Raw genomic sequence first — 17462 nt, 5'->3', positions numbered from 1 at the left:
CCCGCCAGAAGTCCACCCTGCCGGAAGTCCGCCGTGTACGGGCGCTTCAAGCCCCCCGCACGCCGCCTTGTGTCACTCGTGCAGCCCCCACTGATTGGCTTTCCCCCCCAGTTTTTCTTCTATCATTCTCACCACAATTATAAATTTTTTGTGTGTTACATTTTTATACCAATGTAACAAAAAGGTGGGCGGAAAGGGGAGGCTGTATTTTATGCCTATAAGTGGGGTGGGGGCGGAGGCGGGAGCAAATAAAACAACTCACTCTTTAAGGAAAGAGTTTTGATACCAAAACGTGGGCAGTAGGCCTTGGAGTCTAGAAGGTCGTCAGGTTGTTTAGCGGCTTTATTCTCAGGAGGCGTGGTGCTGTGCAGGTCAGTGATGCAAGTTGTGTAACCTTTCCCAGAAGGAAGGGAGCAGGAAACAAGTTTTCTAAGACAGGAATCTAATGAGTGTATGCCATGTCTGGTTTAGCATGATGCAGACATTTAACATTGCTGCTTTCTCTTCGAAGCCTCCACCAGCTCATTCTGTGGTAGGAGTGAGACAGACGTGAGCAGAGCGAGGGCCATGGGCCAGATACAGAAGGTCACCAGGGTGGAAAGCCCCAGTGCCTAGAAAAGGACAATTGTAGGGTGGGACCTCGCCCCCAAGGTCCTGTGGTTTGGACCCCTTGACCTTTTGATAACATCTAGGCCTCAGTTGTATTTCAGCTCCAGGCCCAGAAAAGCTGCAAGATCACACAAGTGACCCCACAGCTAACCTCCGGACCAGCCGAATTGGACAATGACCCCCTGCTCTGGCGCCAACCAATCAGTGGAGACCTAGATCTGATCTGAAAGGACACACCTGGAAAGCTGCTGAATATTCTATTAAGATCTTCCCCTGGAAACTTCCCTAAAATCTCCACCTTTAAAACCCTTAGGACGGAAGTGCCCTCCCTCCCAGGAACAGCCTGTGCCTTTCTCTTCCTTTCTCCTAACCCCGCCCCCACGCATCAGCTTTACCTTCCTCACTTCCAGCTCCGAGGACCCTTCCTTTACCTCTATAACGTGTTTTCTAAGCCCATTTCTTCTACAAATTACTTCTTCTATCTCTGTGATTTTTTTAAATAACTGTTCTCTTATAATGCGAGTCTTGGCTCTGAAGTCTTCCCTAACTAGAGCTCAAGTACAGAGGTTGCTGAACCCAAGTCTAGTCTGACCTCATGGGGCTAACACCTGGTACCATTCCCGCTGCCCACAACAGTTCTTAAGAGCTTCTTGTTTTGATTTGTCTGCAAAACTGCACAGACCACAGCCCGTTTATGATGTCCTTTGTTTTTCCAAAGTAGATCTCATTCATACTTCCGATTTTGTGTTTCATGTCCTCTATGAGGCGCCCGATATTGGCCATGTATGGGGAACATTCACTCACAGTTCTGTCTTTCTCCCTCTGTCTGGTAAGGCTGCCTCACAGGTTCCGGTGCCAGAGCCTGATTTGTTGGTTTGCAGCTGCAGTGTCACTGAGGAAGTCGGCTTGTAATGGACGATTTCTCTTTTACTTTCACCACGGGGATGGAATCCCAGGAGCCTTTGATCTTTTTTTTTAATATATATTTTTTATTGAGTTTTTACACATAGGGAGAGGGATAGAGAGTTAGAAACATCAATGAGAGAGAAACATCGATCAGCTGCCTCCTGAACACCCCCTACTGGGGATGTGCCCCAACCAAGGTTACATGCCCTTGACCGGAATCGAACCTGGGACCCTTTCGATGAGAGAGAAACATCGATCAGCTGCCTCCTGCACGCCCCCCACTGGGGATGTGCCCGCAACCAAGGTACATGCCCTTGACCGGAATCGAACCTGGGACCCTTGAGTCCGCTGAGCCAAACCGGTTAGGGCTAAAAATATATTAAAAAAAAAAAAAAAGAATTCACCAAACTTAAAACAGTGGTTACTTTTTGTGAGAGTAGGTATTGGTGGGATTGGAGGCTGTGGTCAACGACTAGTTCACATTCTATGTGTTTATGTATACTTTGTGTCATTAAAACATCAAACTTTTGGTTCATCTATTAATGTTCAAAAATTATGTCAAGTACAGAGGTGTGCACTCCTTGTACAAGAAAAAATGGTGAATAATGCACAGGTATAAGATGCATAAAATTTAAGAAGTGAAAGTTCTTTTTTCCTGGCTAAGTCAAACGCCTCTTTCTTTGGTCTAGGAAACTCCCTGGCAACCTGAATTCTTTCAGGTCTTTTAGAAATATATGTACATTTGTAAAAATGGAAGTATATTATTCTCTGACTTGCTTCTTTAAAAAAAATCACTACACCTTTAGAGAGCTTTCCAAATGTGAACGATTCCCATATCCAATCAACTACTACATATTTCTTAATTCCTTCCCTTCTTGTCCGTTTCCACTGCCCTGGTCCATCCCTTCCTGTCCCCTGCATGGATCAGTACCATAGACTCTTTGCTGACCTTGCTGGTTTCACTCTTTTGAATCTATTTCCCACACTGCTGTGAGGGTGAACTTGCTTAGAAGAAGATCTGAAAGCACTTCCCTGATTTAAATTATGTTAGGGTTCCCCATTGCCAGAAGTCCAAAGTTTCACACAATCCCCAAGTCTTGTTTTTGCAACCTTACTTCGTACTTGTCATGCACACATTGGCCACTCTCCAGCCACATGTGACTTCTTGCAAACCCAAATACTTTTAATCTCATGAGTCTAATCATGGCAGGGTAAGGCCTTTTAAAAAGTGCAGACCAGGGGTGTTTAATTTGCATCCTCTTTACCGTCGGTGGGGAGGAATTTCCACCCTCGAGTTATGGGGATGGCCAAATGCTGAATAGATGAGCTCGACAGCAATGTATTAGTCATGTGTACTCACGTCCAGCCCAGGGGAGGACGGCACACATCACACAAGACCACATGGTGGTTGCACTTGGGAACAGAGTGAGCAAGCAGGGGTGTAGGGAGCAGACTTTGTAGTAACAAGAGGGTGGGTGAGCACTAGTTCCTGAAAGAGGATGCCCCACACCGGTGGACTAATTTATAAGGTGCGGCATAAACGGGCTTAAGTAAAATTTGATGTTGAAATATGCACTGAACAGAACATATAAGCCAAACCTACCATAGCAAAATAGTTACCATATTTAAATTTAGTGAGCTCCCAGGTATATTAAGGGTCCCTGGGATTTGTTTCAATCAGGTACATAAGATACAAAGCCACAGACACAACCGTCATGAGGAAAGAAGCTTATTATACCCACAGACCCCAAGAAGCAGGAGACACCCCATGGAGGGCCACATGGGGAGGCACCATGGTCGGTCAGGAGGCAGAGGGAGCGAGGGGAAACATGGGCATGAACCTTTGTTGTGGTTTCCATGAAAAAGAACAGGTGAGGCAGGGTGAGCAGCTTAGGATTGGCTAGTTTGAGTTATTTCAGTGGGCACTGGGGCATAGTGTCCCCAGTTGTCCCTGGGGAAGAGTGGCCTAGAGTGGAGGCCTGGACAGGTAAGCTTACACCTGAAACCTATACTCACAGGTGAGCCATTGACTGTCTCTAGGAATTTAACTGACCCTGGCAGGGGCAGTGCCTCCAAGGTAGCAAGGCCTCAGATATCAAAGCATTAAATACAAAAACTAGAAAACATGGTGGTTACATTAGATAGAACCAAAAGGTGAGCCCTCATATTAAGTCTATGAAGGTTTGCCAACTGGTGCATTTTAGCAGATGTTAAAGTTTAATTCAAAACCTATGTAATAGAGGCACAAAAGCCAATCAGGAACTTCATCTTTTTGCCATATACATTATTTTAGTAAATTTTGGACTTCCCATTGGGTCAAACTGTGAACCTTTGTTTAATTAATTTTTTTGTGTGTCCTCCCCCTGTATCCAGGTTTCTTTTCTCCGTGCCCTTTTTTGGTTTGTTTCTCACTGGATATATGTGGGGGTGGGGCAGTGTCTCTTTACCCTACTCATATTTGTCACTTTTCCCCCACAGAGAGTATCAGGTCAGTATCTTCAGTGTTAGGGCCCTCTCATGGCAATGGTTTGAAGACACTGGGCTTAAATCGGGTTTGAATGAACATCGTCACTGTGCCATGGGGCCGCCATGGCATTTTCCCAAACCCTCGAAGATCAAGGTGTTGTGCCACCGAGGGGCATGGTAGGAGAGCACAGGCCCACACACCACAGGAGCTGATGGATCAAACCGTCTTCTGCTGCAGCCCCCCCTTTTCCATGTGTGGACTGCTTCCCTCCCCACCTTTTTTCTGCACAAGGCCCTGCAGGCTATTTTTGGTTTCTAGGTGGAAAGTCACAGTTTTTGTTTCTGTCTCCATCCAATCACATTTGGTGAGACCTTGGGGGTGGTTGTGGGGAAAGGGAGCTGGGTGGTGGGCCCCATTGATGACCATCCTCTTCTTCCGGGAAATGTCAGTAATCTCCCCGTGTTGGAGTCCACATCCAGTGAGACTACTTTGTCCGTGGCCGGGGTGGTAATCTCAAGCCCCTTAATCACAAGGTAAGTCTTTTGCCTGCTGGTAAGCAACAAGACTAAGCGAAACCCAAGTGTGGTGGTGAGGGGTTTTGCATTGGGAGAGAAGTTAAATATCAGATGCCTCTCCACCACTTTTATTTTTTTCATCAGTGCCTGGGCCATGGGCTGCCTTAGGGGTCAAGAGAGCACATGAGAGCAGCAAGGGGAGCAGCAGCTCAGGAGCCGGGCAAGGTCACTCACTACCTTTTCCTGAATGACAATGACTCAGGAGGCAACCATGGCGCCATTCTTAAATCTTCCTGGGGTCCTGGCCTCCTTTCTTTCCACAAGCAACACCAGGGGTCACCCCCAGGACTGGACTGAAAGTGCACTTTCCTAAACACTGTCTGTATTGCTGTCCCAAGTAGCTCATGATGGCCATCAGGCTAGACACAGTGACCAAAGTCCTAGCCCCACACCCACTAAACGGCACTCAAGCACCCATCAATTAAGATGCTGTGCTGTCACTGCCCTGAGGTGGGAGCCTGGGAGACCACCTGCCAGACGTTGGTCACACCGATGGCACCTGTGTACAGTAAATGGGACCATGGACCCCTTCCCTTGCACCAACTGTTACCGGAAAGGGGACTTGGCCCTTGGCAGGTCTGCCTAGAGCTGGCTGGTAGTATGTGGGTTCTTGACTTAGTGCAGGAAAAATCTCACAACACGGGTCCAGGTGACTATGAGGGAACATGTATTAAAGCTGGTGACAGCAAAACAACAAAGAGATTAGCATAGAAGAAGCAACAGGAGAGCCTAGGCTGGGAAGTCAGAGAACAGGGGTCTTGGGATCAGGTTGAGGGGTTAGCCTGGGATGAGCTGCTGCTGCCCATCACTCCCCTGGCTGCAAGTCTAGTGGGGTCCCTTAGAGTTTAGGAGATGCATGCCTGTGGGGAGAAGAAAGGGGAAGTGGGCATGATGGGAACTGCTCCCCAGGGGGAGAGCACAAGCTGGGTCCTCTGTTTTGAGGTGTCATCTTTTTCTAAAGGCAGGAATCTTGGGGGTCTCAGGGAGGGTTTCAGCAGATATTCATCAGTCTTCTAGGTGTGCTTCTCCGGGGCTGTGGTCTCCACCGATTGGTCAGGGTCAGGGTCAGGGCAGGGGGTCCTCAGTCATCACAGCTATTCCTGTGTTGTCCACCCAGTTCTGCCCCTTTTCTGGGTCTGGAGCTGAAATCCAAATGAGGCCTACATGTTATCTCTAGGGAGGTGACCTTCTGTATCTGTTGTAAATTGCTCTACCAATTTGTTCAGCTGTCTCCGTTTCCTACTCCACTTGTCCTGGCTTACTGGCCCATCTCACAACTCCTTCTCCCACCCTGTGGGAAGACATGGAGGCCATCAGTAAGCGGACCGGGAGACCCTGGGAGCCTAGCCAGCTCCTCAATCAAGAAAACAGCTAGCAGTTTTATCTCACACAGCTTGAGCAAAAACACCTCTCTCTCCCCTTGCATGCCCTGTTTTTCTGTTTTCTGTACTCTATAAACCCTTGTGCTGGGGAAACAATAGCACCTGCCAGCCACTCCTGCTGAGGCCCTTCTGCAGGCCAGGTGGGACCTAGCGGTTCAACTTTACCAGTGGCATAAACTTCAGCTGTTGGCTGCCACCTGTGTGTGTGAAAGTCCTAATAAACCCACATCTTTCACAGCCAGTCCTCCGGGTTACTTCCTTGGGAATCCAAGAACAATGCACCGAGTTTTTCCTTGCATAACAACCTCACTTCGGGATAAACTATAAAGTAATGACAGCTCTCGTCTTGTTGGGAGGAATGGGAAAGTGGGGTGGGGATTGATGGCAACATACATTTGAGATAACAAAACACGAGCTAAAGCTCAAGCTGACCAGCAATTGGCAGTTACATCCCAGAGAATAACTGCTGCCTTATGAAACTAGTTAATTTCAAAGGAGCAGTTAGTTAAAGCTGAGCAGGGGTCCACAGTTGAGGTTAAGCTATTCTTGTTTGTGATGCCACCTCCTCGTCTCTCCATTGGTGAGAAAGAGATTCCCACCCTAGACATATGCAGGTGGCTGAACATGGGACACCCGGACAGGTAGGATCGACAGCAGTTTATTAGTCATGTATACTCATGTCCAGCTCAGGAGAGAACACCGCACACCAAGCAGGGCCACTTGGGGGTTGCAGTTGGGAACAGAGTGAACAGCAGGGGTGTAGGGGGCAGACTTTGTAGTAAAAAGACCACAGGGTGAGCCAATAGGAAACTGCAGCCTGGTACTCAGGAATCAACAGGCACTGTGTCTGTCCCTGTAATAAGAATTGTTTGGGTAGGAGACCTTACCTCCCAAAGAAGAGGGAGTGGGGAACTTGCTGTTAGGCCCTTTGAGGCACCCTTGATGGTTCCAGATGTCAAGACAGCTCTTAACAGTGAATCTTAATTTCAGGCTTTATATCACAGGAAGTTATTAAAAAGCAAGTATTCCTAGAACTAATAACTGAATTACACAAGCTGTAAAATAAACATTAAAGTCAGTTGCATTTCTATATATTAGCAGTGAACATGTGGACACCAAAATTAAAAATACATTTACAACCACTAATGAAAAGAAAATCTTAGTGTAAATATAACAAACACACCCAGGACTTGTATGCTGAAAACTACCCAACACTGATAAAAGAAATAAATGATATAAATAAATAGAGAGGTATACTATAGTCATGGATTGGAAGAGTCAACATCATAAAAATGTCAATTCTCCTGAATTGATATTGGGATTTAATACAATTCCTATCAAAATCCAGTAAGATATTCTTGTAGATATACACAAGGTTATTCTAAAATTTATATGGAAAGACAAAGAAATTACAACAGTAAACATTTTTTTTTGGTAAAACAATAAAAGCAGCAGCAGTCAGCCTACCCAGTTTCAAGTCTTATAGAGCAAGAGAAACCAAGACTGTGTAGTATTTGCAGAGGGATAGACACATAGATCAATGGAACAGAACAAAGACATGGGAAATAGCCCTAACAAATATGCACACTTGGTTTTTGACAAAGGCAACTCAATGGAGGAAAGATAGCCTTTCCAACAGCCTTCAACAACTTAAAACTTGTGAGGAAGTCACGGGCTGCAAACTTGGGAAAAGGGACCAGCCAAGAAGGAAGATAACGATTTGACTGAGGTACTGCTAGGTGGTGATGGGAGATGGGATTAGTTTGAGCTCAGCTCAGGATGAAAATTCGAGCTCCAGATGACAGTTTCTTCCATCTTTCTGAATTCAGCTGTGTCTAATTGTCCAGCTCTATAGGCTCTGGCAATTTTTCCATAGGCTTCCACATTCCAAACTCAGGTCACCCCTAAGTGCTGCAGACTCCATTAGCTTTACCATTAGCATCATTCTCAAGCTGTATGAGGTAGCAAGATGGTTCTCAATAGCTTCGAAGATACATCTTCCCAGGTTCAAGTCTGGTAGAAAAGAAAGTTCTTCCAGATTTAGCTACTCACATTTAACTCCTGGGATTCATGCCTATTGGATCAACCTTGTTACCACCACTACCCCGCCCACCCCCACCCCTCACCCATATACACACTCTAGGGCAGTGGTCGGTAAACTGCGGCTCGGCAAACTGCGGCTCGCGAGCCACATGCGGCTCTTTGGCCCCTTGAGTGTGTCTCTTCCACAAAATACCAACTTCTGCGCATGGGCCACAAAGTTTCAATCGCACTGTACGTGCGCGCCCACACGTGGTATTTTGTGGAAAAGCCACAGTGAAGGGGCCAAAGAGTCGCATGTGGCTCGAGAGCCGCGGTTTGCCGACCATGGCCCTAGGGAGATTTTGTGTGTGATTGGCCAGATCTTGGTAAGTTCCACTCCTTAGGCAGGGCGCCTCAACTGATCCACATGGGCTGAAAGGGGAGTGTAGTTTTCCATAATAAACTCCAGCTGTTATAGAAGAAAAAAACACAAGAGAGCCAAAGCAACAATGTCCACTCCTACCTCTGGGAGAGAAGTTTCATGGTTAATGCCCAACTTTTTGCTCCTGATATTAATTTTTATGTAGGTTTTAAACTCCTGTTTCTCTTTTCTTGACTTTGTCAAAGGATGCTGATTAGTGACTTTTCTCTGGCTGGGGCATTTTTCACAACTACTCAGTAGTCTCACATTTGGAGACTAAGATCACTTATCAGCCTGAGATCGCTAAGCTTGCTATTTCCAGACTCCACTCCTGTGTTATAAAGTTCTAACCCCTTGACCAGGAGCTTAAATGGAATGAGCTGGCTCTGCCTGCGGGAAGCCTTTGGTGGTGGCCCTCAGTGAAACACTGACCAAAGTCTTCTGAATCATCATCTTTTTCTAAATCGAAGGCTCAGCAAAGAACAGAAGCGTATCAGAGTATCTGCCACCTTCTTCTAGTCACCCTCATTCTCGCCACCTACACCTATGGTATCCATAGCTTATTCTACTTGCTGTTGACACTTATTACATCCAGGGAATGTGTACACTGCTGACCTAGGAGGCCGTGTTTGTTCAGTGCTTTGCATTACCCTCTTGGCAGAGGACCACTAAAAGAAAATGGTGTAGCCCTCGCCAGTTTGGCTCAGTGAATAGAGCATAAGCGGACTGAAGCGGTTTGATTCCGGTCAAGGACACAAACCTGGGTTGCAGGTTCCCTGGCCCTGGCTGGGGAGCATGCAGGAGGCAACTAATCAATGTGTCTCTCTCACCTCGATGTTTCTTTCAGTCTCTCCCCCTCCCTTTCACTCTCTCTAAAAGTCAGTGAAAAAAATATTCTTGGGTGAGGATTAACAAAAACAAACAAAACACCCCGATTCCTGCCCCCCCATTTCTTTACCTTCCTGTATAGTATTTTTTTTACCATCTAGATATGCTTCTCTAAACAACATTAATTTTGCTTGCTTTGAACTTTACAAAGATGTTATATTTCCTTCTTTCAGTGAATATTATGTTTCTGAAATTCAGTGGATGCTTGCAACTGGCAGCTCTAGTCCACTCATTTTCATTGCTACATAGTTTTCAATTATATTAGTTTTCCACACATTCCTTCCTTTGTTTTTTTTTTTAATAAAAAGTTTTATTTTACAACTTTAGATTCACAGAATCATTGCAAAGATAATAGTGGGGGTTCCCAAATACCCCACACCCAGTTTCCTCTATAATTAGCATCTTACATTAGTCTGATACATTCACCATAATTAGTAAACCAATATTGATACATTATAATTGACTCAAGTCCATACTTCAGAGTTCCTTGATTTTCCCCTAATGTCACTTTTCTGTTGCAGGATCCCACCCTGGATGCCATATTACACTTAGTTGTCATGTGTCCTTAGGCACCTCTTGGCTGTGACAGTTTTTCAGATTTTCCTTGTTTTTTTATTACCTTGATAGTTTCAAAGATTATTGGTCATGAATTTTATAGTGTCTATCATTCGGGATCTGTTTGATGTTTTTCTCATCATTAAACTTGGGTAATGTTTTTTGTAAGATATTTTTATTGATTTCAGAAAGGAAGGGAGAGGGAGAGAGAGATGGAAACATCAATGATGAGAGAGAATCATTGATTGGCTGCCTCCTGCACGCCCCACACTGGCAATCGAGCCCACAACCCAGGCATGTTCCCTGACCAGGAATGGAACTGTGACCTCCTGATTCATACGTCGATGCTCAACCACTGAGCCACGCCGGCTGGGCCACACATTCCTTCCTTCATGACATCTCAAAGACCATTATGTGTGCTGAGCCCAGCTCCTGGCTCAGAGGGAACCAAATAAATATTGGTTCAATTGTTAGATGAGACTGAGCCTCGACCGACTGTCATTCCTTCGGCTGGTTTCTCTGCCCTTCGCCCCAGTGCTAGGGTCCTGACCTGAGTTAATTACAGGTATAAAATTACGTGGCCAGCAATAAGAATCTCAGTGGCCTCGCAACTCACCTAAGACTACAATTCCCAGAAAGTATTGCGGTGCCATAGTGTGTCAAGTTCACTTTACTTCCCCCTCCCTGACAAACTTCCGGGTTTTGTGGGCGGGGCTAAAGGAGTTGTCCAATGAGCACCTCCGCAGGCTGAGAGGCTGGGAAATTACTCAATGAGCGTCCTGTCAGCGGCTCCAATAAGCGCGAAGGTTGCTGGGACAGTGGTCGTGGGCGGCCTCTCCGAGCCGCGCCAGCTGAGCGGGCGGAGCCCAGCCCCTCTCTCCTGCCTTCCTGGAGGTTCGCTAATTCCCCCGGCGGCGGTCGACCCCGCTTTCATGTCCCGGGTGGGCACAGCACCCCGGAACCTAGACGCCCATGGCCACTAACCTGAGGTCGACCACTTTCAACTCCTGTCCTTCCTCGACCGAAGCTGACGACGAAGGCGTGCAAGGCACCTGCGAGGATGCTTCTATCTGCAAGAGGTGCCTGCGGGGCGCGGGTTAGGGGCCGGCAGCTCCGGGTGCTGGGGCCCGGGTGGGAGGCGGGCCTGTGTCGGTGGAACGCGCTTGCACGCTCCCGAGACCCTGGCTTCTCCCCTGTGAATTTCACAGGGCAGGGGTTCGTTTATGAAACACAATGATGTACCTTCTGCTGTGTGCCAGGCACGGTGCAAGCCCGGTTCGTGCCTAGAGTACAGCGTGGAGGGGGGGAATGACGTGACCACGACCACATCATATTGGCGTGCAGAGCTAGTACTTTCCATCGTTCTCGCCTGATTGCTACAGGAGTCCACACTATTAGGGCTGTAGTTGGGGAGCGGGGAGGGGGGCGCCTGTGAGCCCAGGTAGACATCACACACCTGGAAGCATGAAAAAGAAAGCATGAGACTTGAATGTACTCCATTTATTCATTCAACAAAAATTATTCTCGCCTGATTGCTACAGGAGTCCACACTATTAGGGGTGTAGTTGTGGGGGCGGAGGGGGGGCGCTTGTGAGCACAGGTATATATCACACACCTGGAAGCATGAGACTTGAATGTACTCCATTTATTCATTTAACAAAAATTGTTGAGAGCTTACTTTGCTCCAGGCCCTTCATTGTGCACGGTGGTGGGGGTTCAGTGATGGGGACCACATAATGAACGAGACTGACACGGCGCCTGACGTACAGCCTAGTTGGAAAAGAGACAGGAGACAAATAATTACCCATAAAATACATAACTGCAATTTTGTGTGGAGTGCTGAGATTAGGCTTTGTAATTTAGGCAGTGATGTTTAAACTGAGAACAAAAGGCTTAAAAAGCAGTGTCGGAGACTGTTCAGGCAGAGCAAGTCAAGTGTGGACTGTTGGAGGAACGGAACCAATGCCCTGGCTGCTGGGGCCATGCAGGGCTTGTAGGGTGGGGAGAACAAAAGTCGGGGTTAAGGACTGCGCTTTTTGTGGGTTCTTGGAGACCAGGCTTAGTGAAGCAGAACCTGGACTCTGGAGCCAGAATGGAGCCAGAATGCCACACTGATCCGAGCCCTGCCGTTTACAAGTCATGCAAAACCTTGGGCAAGTTACTCAACCAGTCTGTGTTCTCAGTTTTCTGGTCTGTAAAGTGGGGATGATCGTAAAGATGAAATGATATGTAATATTAGGAAAGCACTTAGAGCAGTTTCTGGCATGTGGTATATGTGAGTGGCGATAGATTAAATACGAGTAAATAGATAAATGCATACATAAGTATTAAAGGCTTGGAGGCAGTCCTTGGTGAAATTTGTGAGTTTAAAGACACCCAGCTTTATTTCTTCCGCTTTCAGTTGCTATTGACCACACGTATAGCACTGTTGAATTAGAAATAATTGTTCTCATGTTGACTGCTCTTTAGTAAGAGAATCTACAGTGTTATTAAATTATGAGAGGGAAATAAAATACTTTTCTGGCCCTGGCCCGTGTGCTCAGTGGCTAGAGCAGTGGTTCTCAACCTTCCTAATGCCGTGACCCTTTAATAGAGTTCCTCATGTTGTGGTGACCCCCAACCATAAAATTATTTTCGTTGCTACTTCATAACTGTAATTTTGCTACTGTTATGAATCGTAATGTAAATATCTGATATGCAGGATGTATTTTCCTTGTTACAAATTGAACATAATTAAAGCATAGTGATTAATCACAAAAACAATATGTAATTATATATGTGTTTTCGTATGGTCTTAGGCGACCCCTGTGAAAGGGTCATTGGACCTCCAAAGGTTGAGAACCACTGGGTTAGAGTGTCTGCCTGAGTAACCAAATGGTCTTGTTTGATTCCCGGTCAAGGGCATGCCTGGGTTGCAGGTTTGATCCCCTCAGGGTGCATGTGGGAAACAATCAATTGATGTGTCTCTCTCAATTCATGTTTCTCTCTCTTTCCCCCAAAGGGTCGTTCGACCTCCAAAGGGGTCGCGACCCACAGGTTGAGAACCTCTGAGTTAGAGTGTCTGCCTGAGTACCAAATGGTCTTGTTTGATTCCCGGTCAAGGGCGTGCCTGGGTTGCAGGTTTGATCCTCTCAGGGTGCATGTGGGAAACAATCAATTGATGTGTCACTCTTGAATTCATGTTTCTCTCTCTCTTTCTCCCCCGCCCTCCCTCCTTTCTGCTCTCTATAAAAATCAATGGGAAAAATATCGTCAAGTGAGGATTAACCAAAAAACAAAAAAACCACAAAAAAGGTTTTCTGTAGCACATTAGGGTTAGTTTTAGTTAATATTTATTAATAATATTGGTTTACTTAATATTTATTGGAAATGTATTTTGCATACTTAAAAAAAGTAAATTAGCTATAAAATAGTTCAGACGCAAAGAAAAGTACAGAGAAATAGTAGGACTAGAGCATGACTTTCCTTGACTCTCAGTCGGATAGTTTTTATAATTTAGCTCTTCTCTGCCTTGGTTTCCGGCGCCCTCTGTGTCTACTGACACCTAAACATTGTAGGGGGAGTTCAGGTTTGAACTGCAGAGAATTTAAGGCAGTGGTTTTCAGCCCGACCTGCAGGGCAGCATGGTCTGTGGGCTGCAGCTGCTCTGGCCCCACTGAACAGACGCTCTGGGCTAGGCCAAGCTGTGAAGACCAGATGTGCTGGCCACGCAGATGCGGTTCATCGAAGCTTTTTCACACTCTTCAGCTCGCTTAGTCAGTTATTCCTGTTACGCTCCCAGCACATTTTCGCTCAGGTCCTCCCTGGTTTTCTCTACCCTTCAGACACGTCCTAGGCCAGCGGGCGCCAACCTTTCAGACCTCAAGGACCACCCGCGGTCCGTGGACCACCGCTTGGCGACCGCTGCTCTAGGGCTGTTACCTCTCAATTGAGCTTAGAGTTCATGGCCGGCCATTCTGCCCTTCTCTGGCAGTGACTTATCTGCCCTGCCCTCCAGTGCTGGTAAACCCCAAACCCTGGTTGAGCCAAACTCTCCTTTCTCACCTCGAATACTATGGGGCCTGCTGTGAATTCATGTCACCCAGCCGCACCTGTGCCCAGAGCAGAGCATGACCATTCTAGTATGATTCCCTGGTCAGCTCACTTTCCCGCTCTCCAGAATACTTAACTCAGCCATTTCCCACTTTCCTCAAACCTCTCCTCTCCCTTCCCCTCCTCTCCCCCTCAAGGTAACAGAGTAGAGGTGTGGGTATTGCTGAACAGGAAATGGAAGCCTTCAGGTGGGAATGCACCTACTTCCCGCCCGGAAACGCAGTCATTCTTTCTGTCGCAGCTGTCCATGTCTTCCGGCAGAGACCACCAGAAGCCACTTGTAGTTAAGCAGTTGGGCTTCATTTCCCACTTTCCTCAAACCTCTCCTCTCCCTTCCCCTCCTCTCCCCCTCAAGGTAACAGAGTAGAGGTGTGGGTATTGCTGAACAGGAAATGGAAGCCTTCAGGTGGGAATGCACCTACTTCCCGCCCGGAAACGCAGTCATTCTTTCTGTTGCAGCTGTCCATGTCTTCCGGCAGAGACCACTAGAAACCACTTGTAGTTACGCAGTTGGGCTTAGTTACTCTTCGTAGTGGGGGAGCACTCACACGGGGGAACTTACGGGCCTGTCGGTGGGGGGGCGGGGGGACGGACGGGACTGTGTTAGAACTTCAGGACTTGGGCTATGGTTGGATAATTTGGGGGAGAGTTCAAGGAAGCGAGGACTTGCACTGGGTTGGGTGCCGACAGGAGCGGGGCAGTCCTGTCGTTGGTACTTCAGTCAGCCTTTTCTAGAAGGTGGTGTGACTGAGCGAGACAATCCCTGCTGTTCATCAAGGAGCCGCAGTCACTCCTGGCAGCTGGGAGGGTCTGGTGCTTGGTGGATGGCACCCCGACCTCATTGTGTCTGTTGAGACTGAGTTATGAAGCGGCCTTCTTCTGTCTCCCTGCATCACCGGTGCAGTATGACCTTGTGCCTTCGAGGTGACCTCGGTGAGCGCCCGCCAGCGCCTCAATGTCGGCCTGCTCTTCTTGTTTCACGGAGGGGCCTGTGAGTGTTCGGAGGGCAAATGGGAGTCTGCCAGGCAGAAGGAGAGAGCAGGAGCTGAGTAGCATGGCCATGAGGCACAGTGCGCGTTAGGGGAACTTGACATTGGGCGGGGGCATGGGTGGCAAGAGAGAATTGTGGAGAGGCCGTGAGAGAACAAAAGGTCCTGAGCGATTTTAAGTGGGGACCCGACATGATCTGGTTTCGTGTTTTAGAAAAATCCCCCGCAGCTGCGCGAGATCTGTTCCCATTTCCTGCCGCCGTGCAGCCTTGCTCAGGTCTGCTGGCCCACCTGGCTTATTGCAGCGGCCTCACTTTCTCCCTGCTTCTAGACTAGCCCCTCCCCCACCCACGTGTTTACGCTGTGGCCAGGGTGACTTTTCAGAACCACACATCTTATCCTGTCACTTGATTAACCGTCAGACACCAGGTAAAAATCTACACAACATGGCGTGACACACACACCGCACTTTTCAGGATCTGCTCATGCTGCCCTGGGTGTCTCACTGCCCATTGCAGATCTCTCAATGATCTCAAATTCATTATTTCCAAGACTCTGCTCAAGTTCACCTTCCCACAGTCTCCTTGCCACCCCTCCCCCACCCCAGTGAGTGGTGCCCGTTCAGCTCACAGGCCCGAAAGGTAAGGTGATCTTGAAGCTGCCCTTTCACTTCCCCCTGTGATCAGAACTTTGATTCTTATCTACTAAATATGCCAGGAATCTGCTTCCGTTTCTTCACCTCCCCTTCTGCCACCTCTGTCCAAGCTGAGGTCACCTGTGGTCAGAGTTATGGCACCAGCCCACTAACTGAGCTCCCCCTTATCTCCCCCAAATCCACGTCTCTTAGGTGAGCGTTTTATAAAAGGCCTGCCGGCTCAGGCCACTCCCAGTGCAGTGGCTTCTTGTTGCTGTTAGAGGACCCAGCTCCTGAGGGGCCTCCATGGCCCTGCCTGCTCTCACCTGCTTCTCCAGCCTCACCCCCCTCCCTCCCTGCCACCCTTGCAATTCTTCAGGTGTGTCCTGCTCCCCCGCCTTCCTCCAGCTTTTCAGCCTGCTGCTCCCTCCCTCCCTCCCTCGCCCCTTTAGTTCTGCGTCAGTCATCTCGGCTTAATGCGTTCATTGGGCTTTCTTTACTGAGTGCCTCCTTTGTGGAGGCACTGTTCTCCTGTGGAGCAGAAGCGAGCAACCCAGACAACACCGAGCTCTTACAGGGCATTCGTTCCAGTGGGGGCGCCGGCTGGGAAACAAGACATCTGGCGTGTCAGCTGGTGATCAGCGCCCGTGGGAGTGTTGGAAGGAGTTGTCCTCTGGGATGGGATGGCCAGGGAGGGTTCTGCTGGGAAGGTAGTGCTGGGGAGAGACTGGGGGTGGGGGGCGGGGAGGAGCCCTGTGTAAGTGGGAACCCACATCCCAGGCCCCAGGCGGGGCCAACAGAGTAGGCGGGCCCTGAGGCTGCCTGGGCCTGGGGCTGGGGGACACATGGTGCAGCCTCTTGTAGGACTAACTCTTCCTTGGAGAGGGAGCCACTGGGATTTTGAACTGAATGAGGAATGAGCTCACTTGACTTGGGTTTTAATGGGATCACGTCAGCTTCTCTGTGGGGACCAAACTGCAGGGTGAGGATGGCAGCCTGGAGACCAGTTAGGCTCTGGGATACCCCAGGCCCGAGAGGCTGGTGGCCGCCAGGGCGGGAGCCGTGAGGTGCTGAGGGGCTGTCAGGTGGAGCCCATAGGAGGTGCTGGCAGATTGGATGTGGGGGAGGCTGGGGAGTCATAGATGACGCCTTAGCGCAGACGGGCTCCCTCAAGCAAGGAGGCCTCTGATACCCGCAGACCTGAGCGTACACCCTGTGCCTCCTTTGTGCGTCCTTCGTGGGAACCGGCCATTTGCAATTCAGACGTCAGGTGTAGTTTTGTGTTCCGCTAGAATAAACACGATACAAAGCAGGGGCCGCGTCCACCTCAGAGCCACGCGCATTGTAGGTGTAATGCGCATCCGTGGATGGCTACGGTGACTACAACTGGATGCGAACACTCAAGATTACATCACCCTGGGAGGCCTTAAACAGCTGCTTTTCTTCTTCACTGGTATTGAGTGGTGTATACGGTTCAGAAACCAGGCCAGGGGCCAGTGTGAAAATGATAGAAGTGAATCTGATTTCTGAAAACTGTCCCCCTAGAGATGCAGGTGGTCTCGGCCAGGGGCCGCGTCCACCTCAGAGCCACGCGCATTGTAGGTGTAATACGCATCCGTGGATGGCTACAGTGACTAGAACTGGATGCGAACACTCAAGATTACATCACCCCAGGGCCCGGCCGGTGTGGCTCAGTGGTTGAGTGTCGACCTATGAAGCAGAAGATTACATCACCCTGTGAGGCCTTAAACAGCTGCTTTTCTTCTTCACTGGTATTGAGTGGTGTATACGGTTCAGAAACCAGGCCAGGGGCCAGTGTGAAAATGATAGAAGTGAATCTGATTTCTGAAAACTGTCCCCCTAGAGATGCAGGTGGTCTCGGCAAGCCTGCTGCCCCGCCCCATCACTGCTGCCCCGCCCCT

At 48.6% G+C, this 17462-nt stretch overlaps 1 protein-coding gene across 4 annotated transcripts in view; it reads left to right on the top strand.

The window, feature by feature from the left end:
• Positions 1 to 10614: 10614 nt before the first annotated feature.
• The window catches only part of LCMT1 (leucine carboxyl methyltransferase 1), a 47391-nt gene continuing 40543 nt past the window's right edge, over positions 10615 to 17462 (top strand). For 2 of the 4 annotated variants that reach the window (XM_014536250.1, XM_014536251.1), the window contains exon 1: positions 10620 to 10904. In XM_014536250.1, coding sequence (XP_014391736.1) covers positions 10798 to 10904 — 107 coding nt within the window. In that variant the 5' untranslated portion in view covers positions 10620 to 10797. Of the gene's footprint in view, positions 10905 to 17462 lie in introns of all 4 variants that reach the window. The other 2 variants (XM_014536252.1, XM_005862037.2) reach the window with 2 other exon arrangements.

This window comes from Myotis brandtii, unplaced genomic scaffold, assembly GCF_000412655.1.
Source record: "Myotis brandtii unplaced genomic scaffold, ASM41265v1 scaffold158, whole genome shotgun sequence".
In the NCBI taxonomy this organism is placed as follows: Eukaryota; Metazoa; Chordata; class Mammalia; order Chiroptera; family Vespertilionidae; genus Myotis; species Myotis brandtii.
Note: the sequence above shows the minus strand (reverse complement) of the source record. Positions and strands in the feature narration are given on the sequence as shown.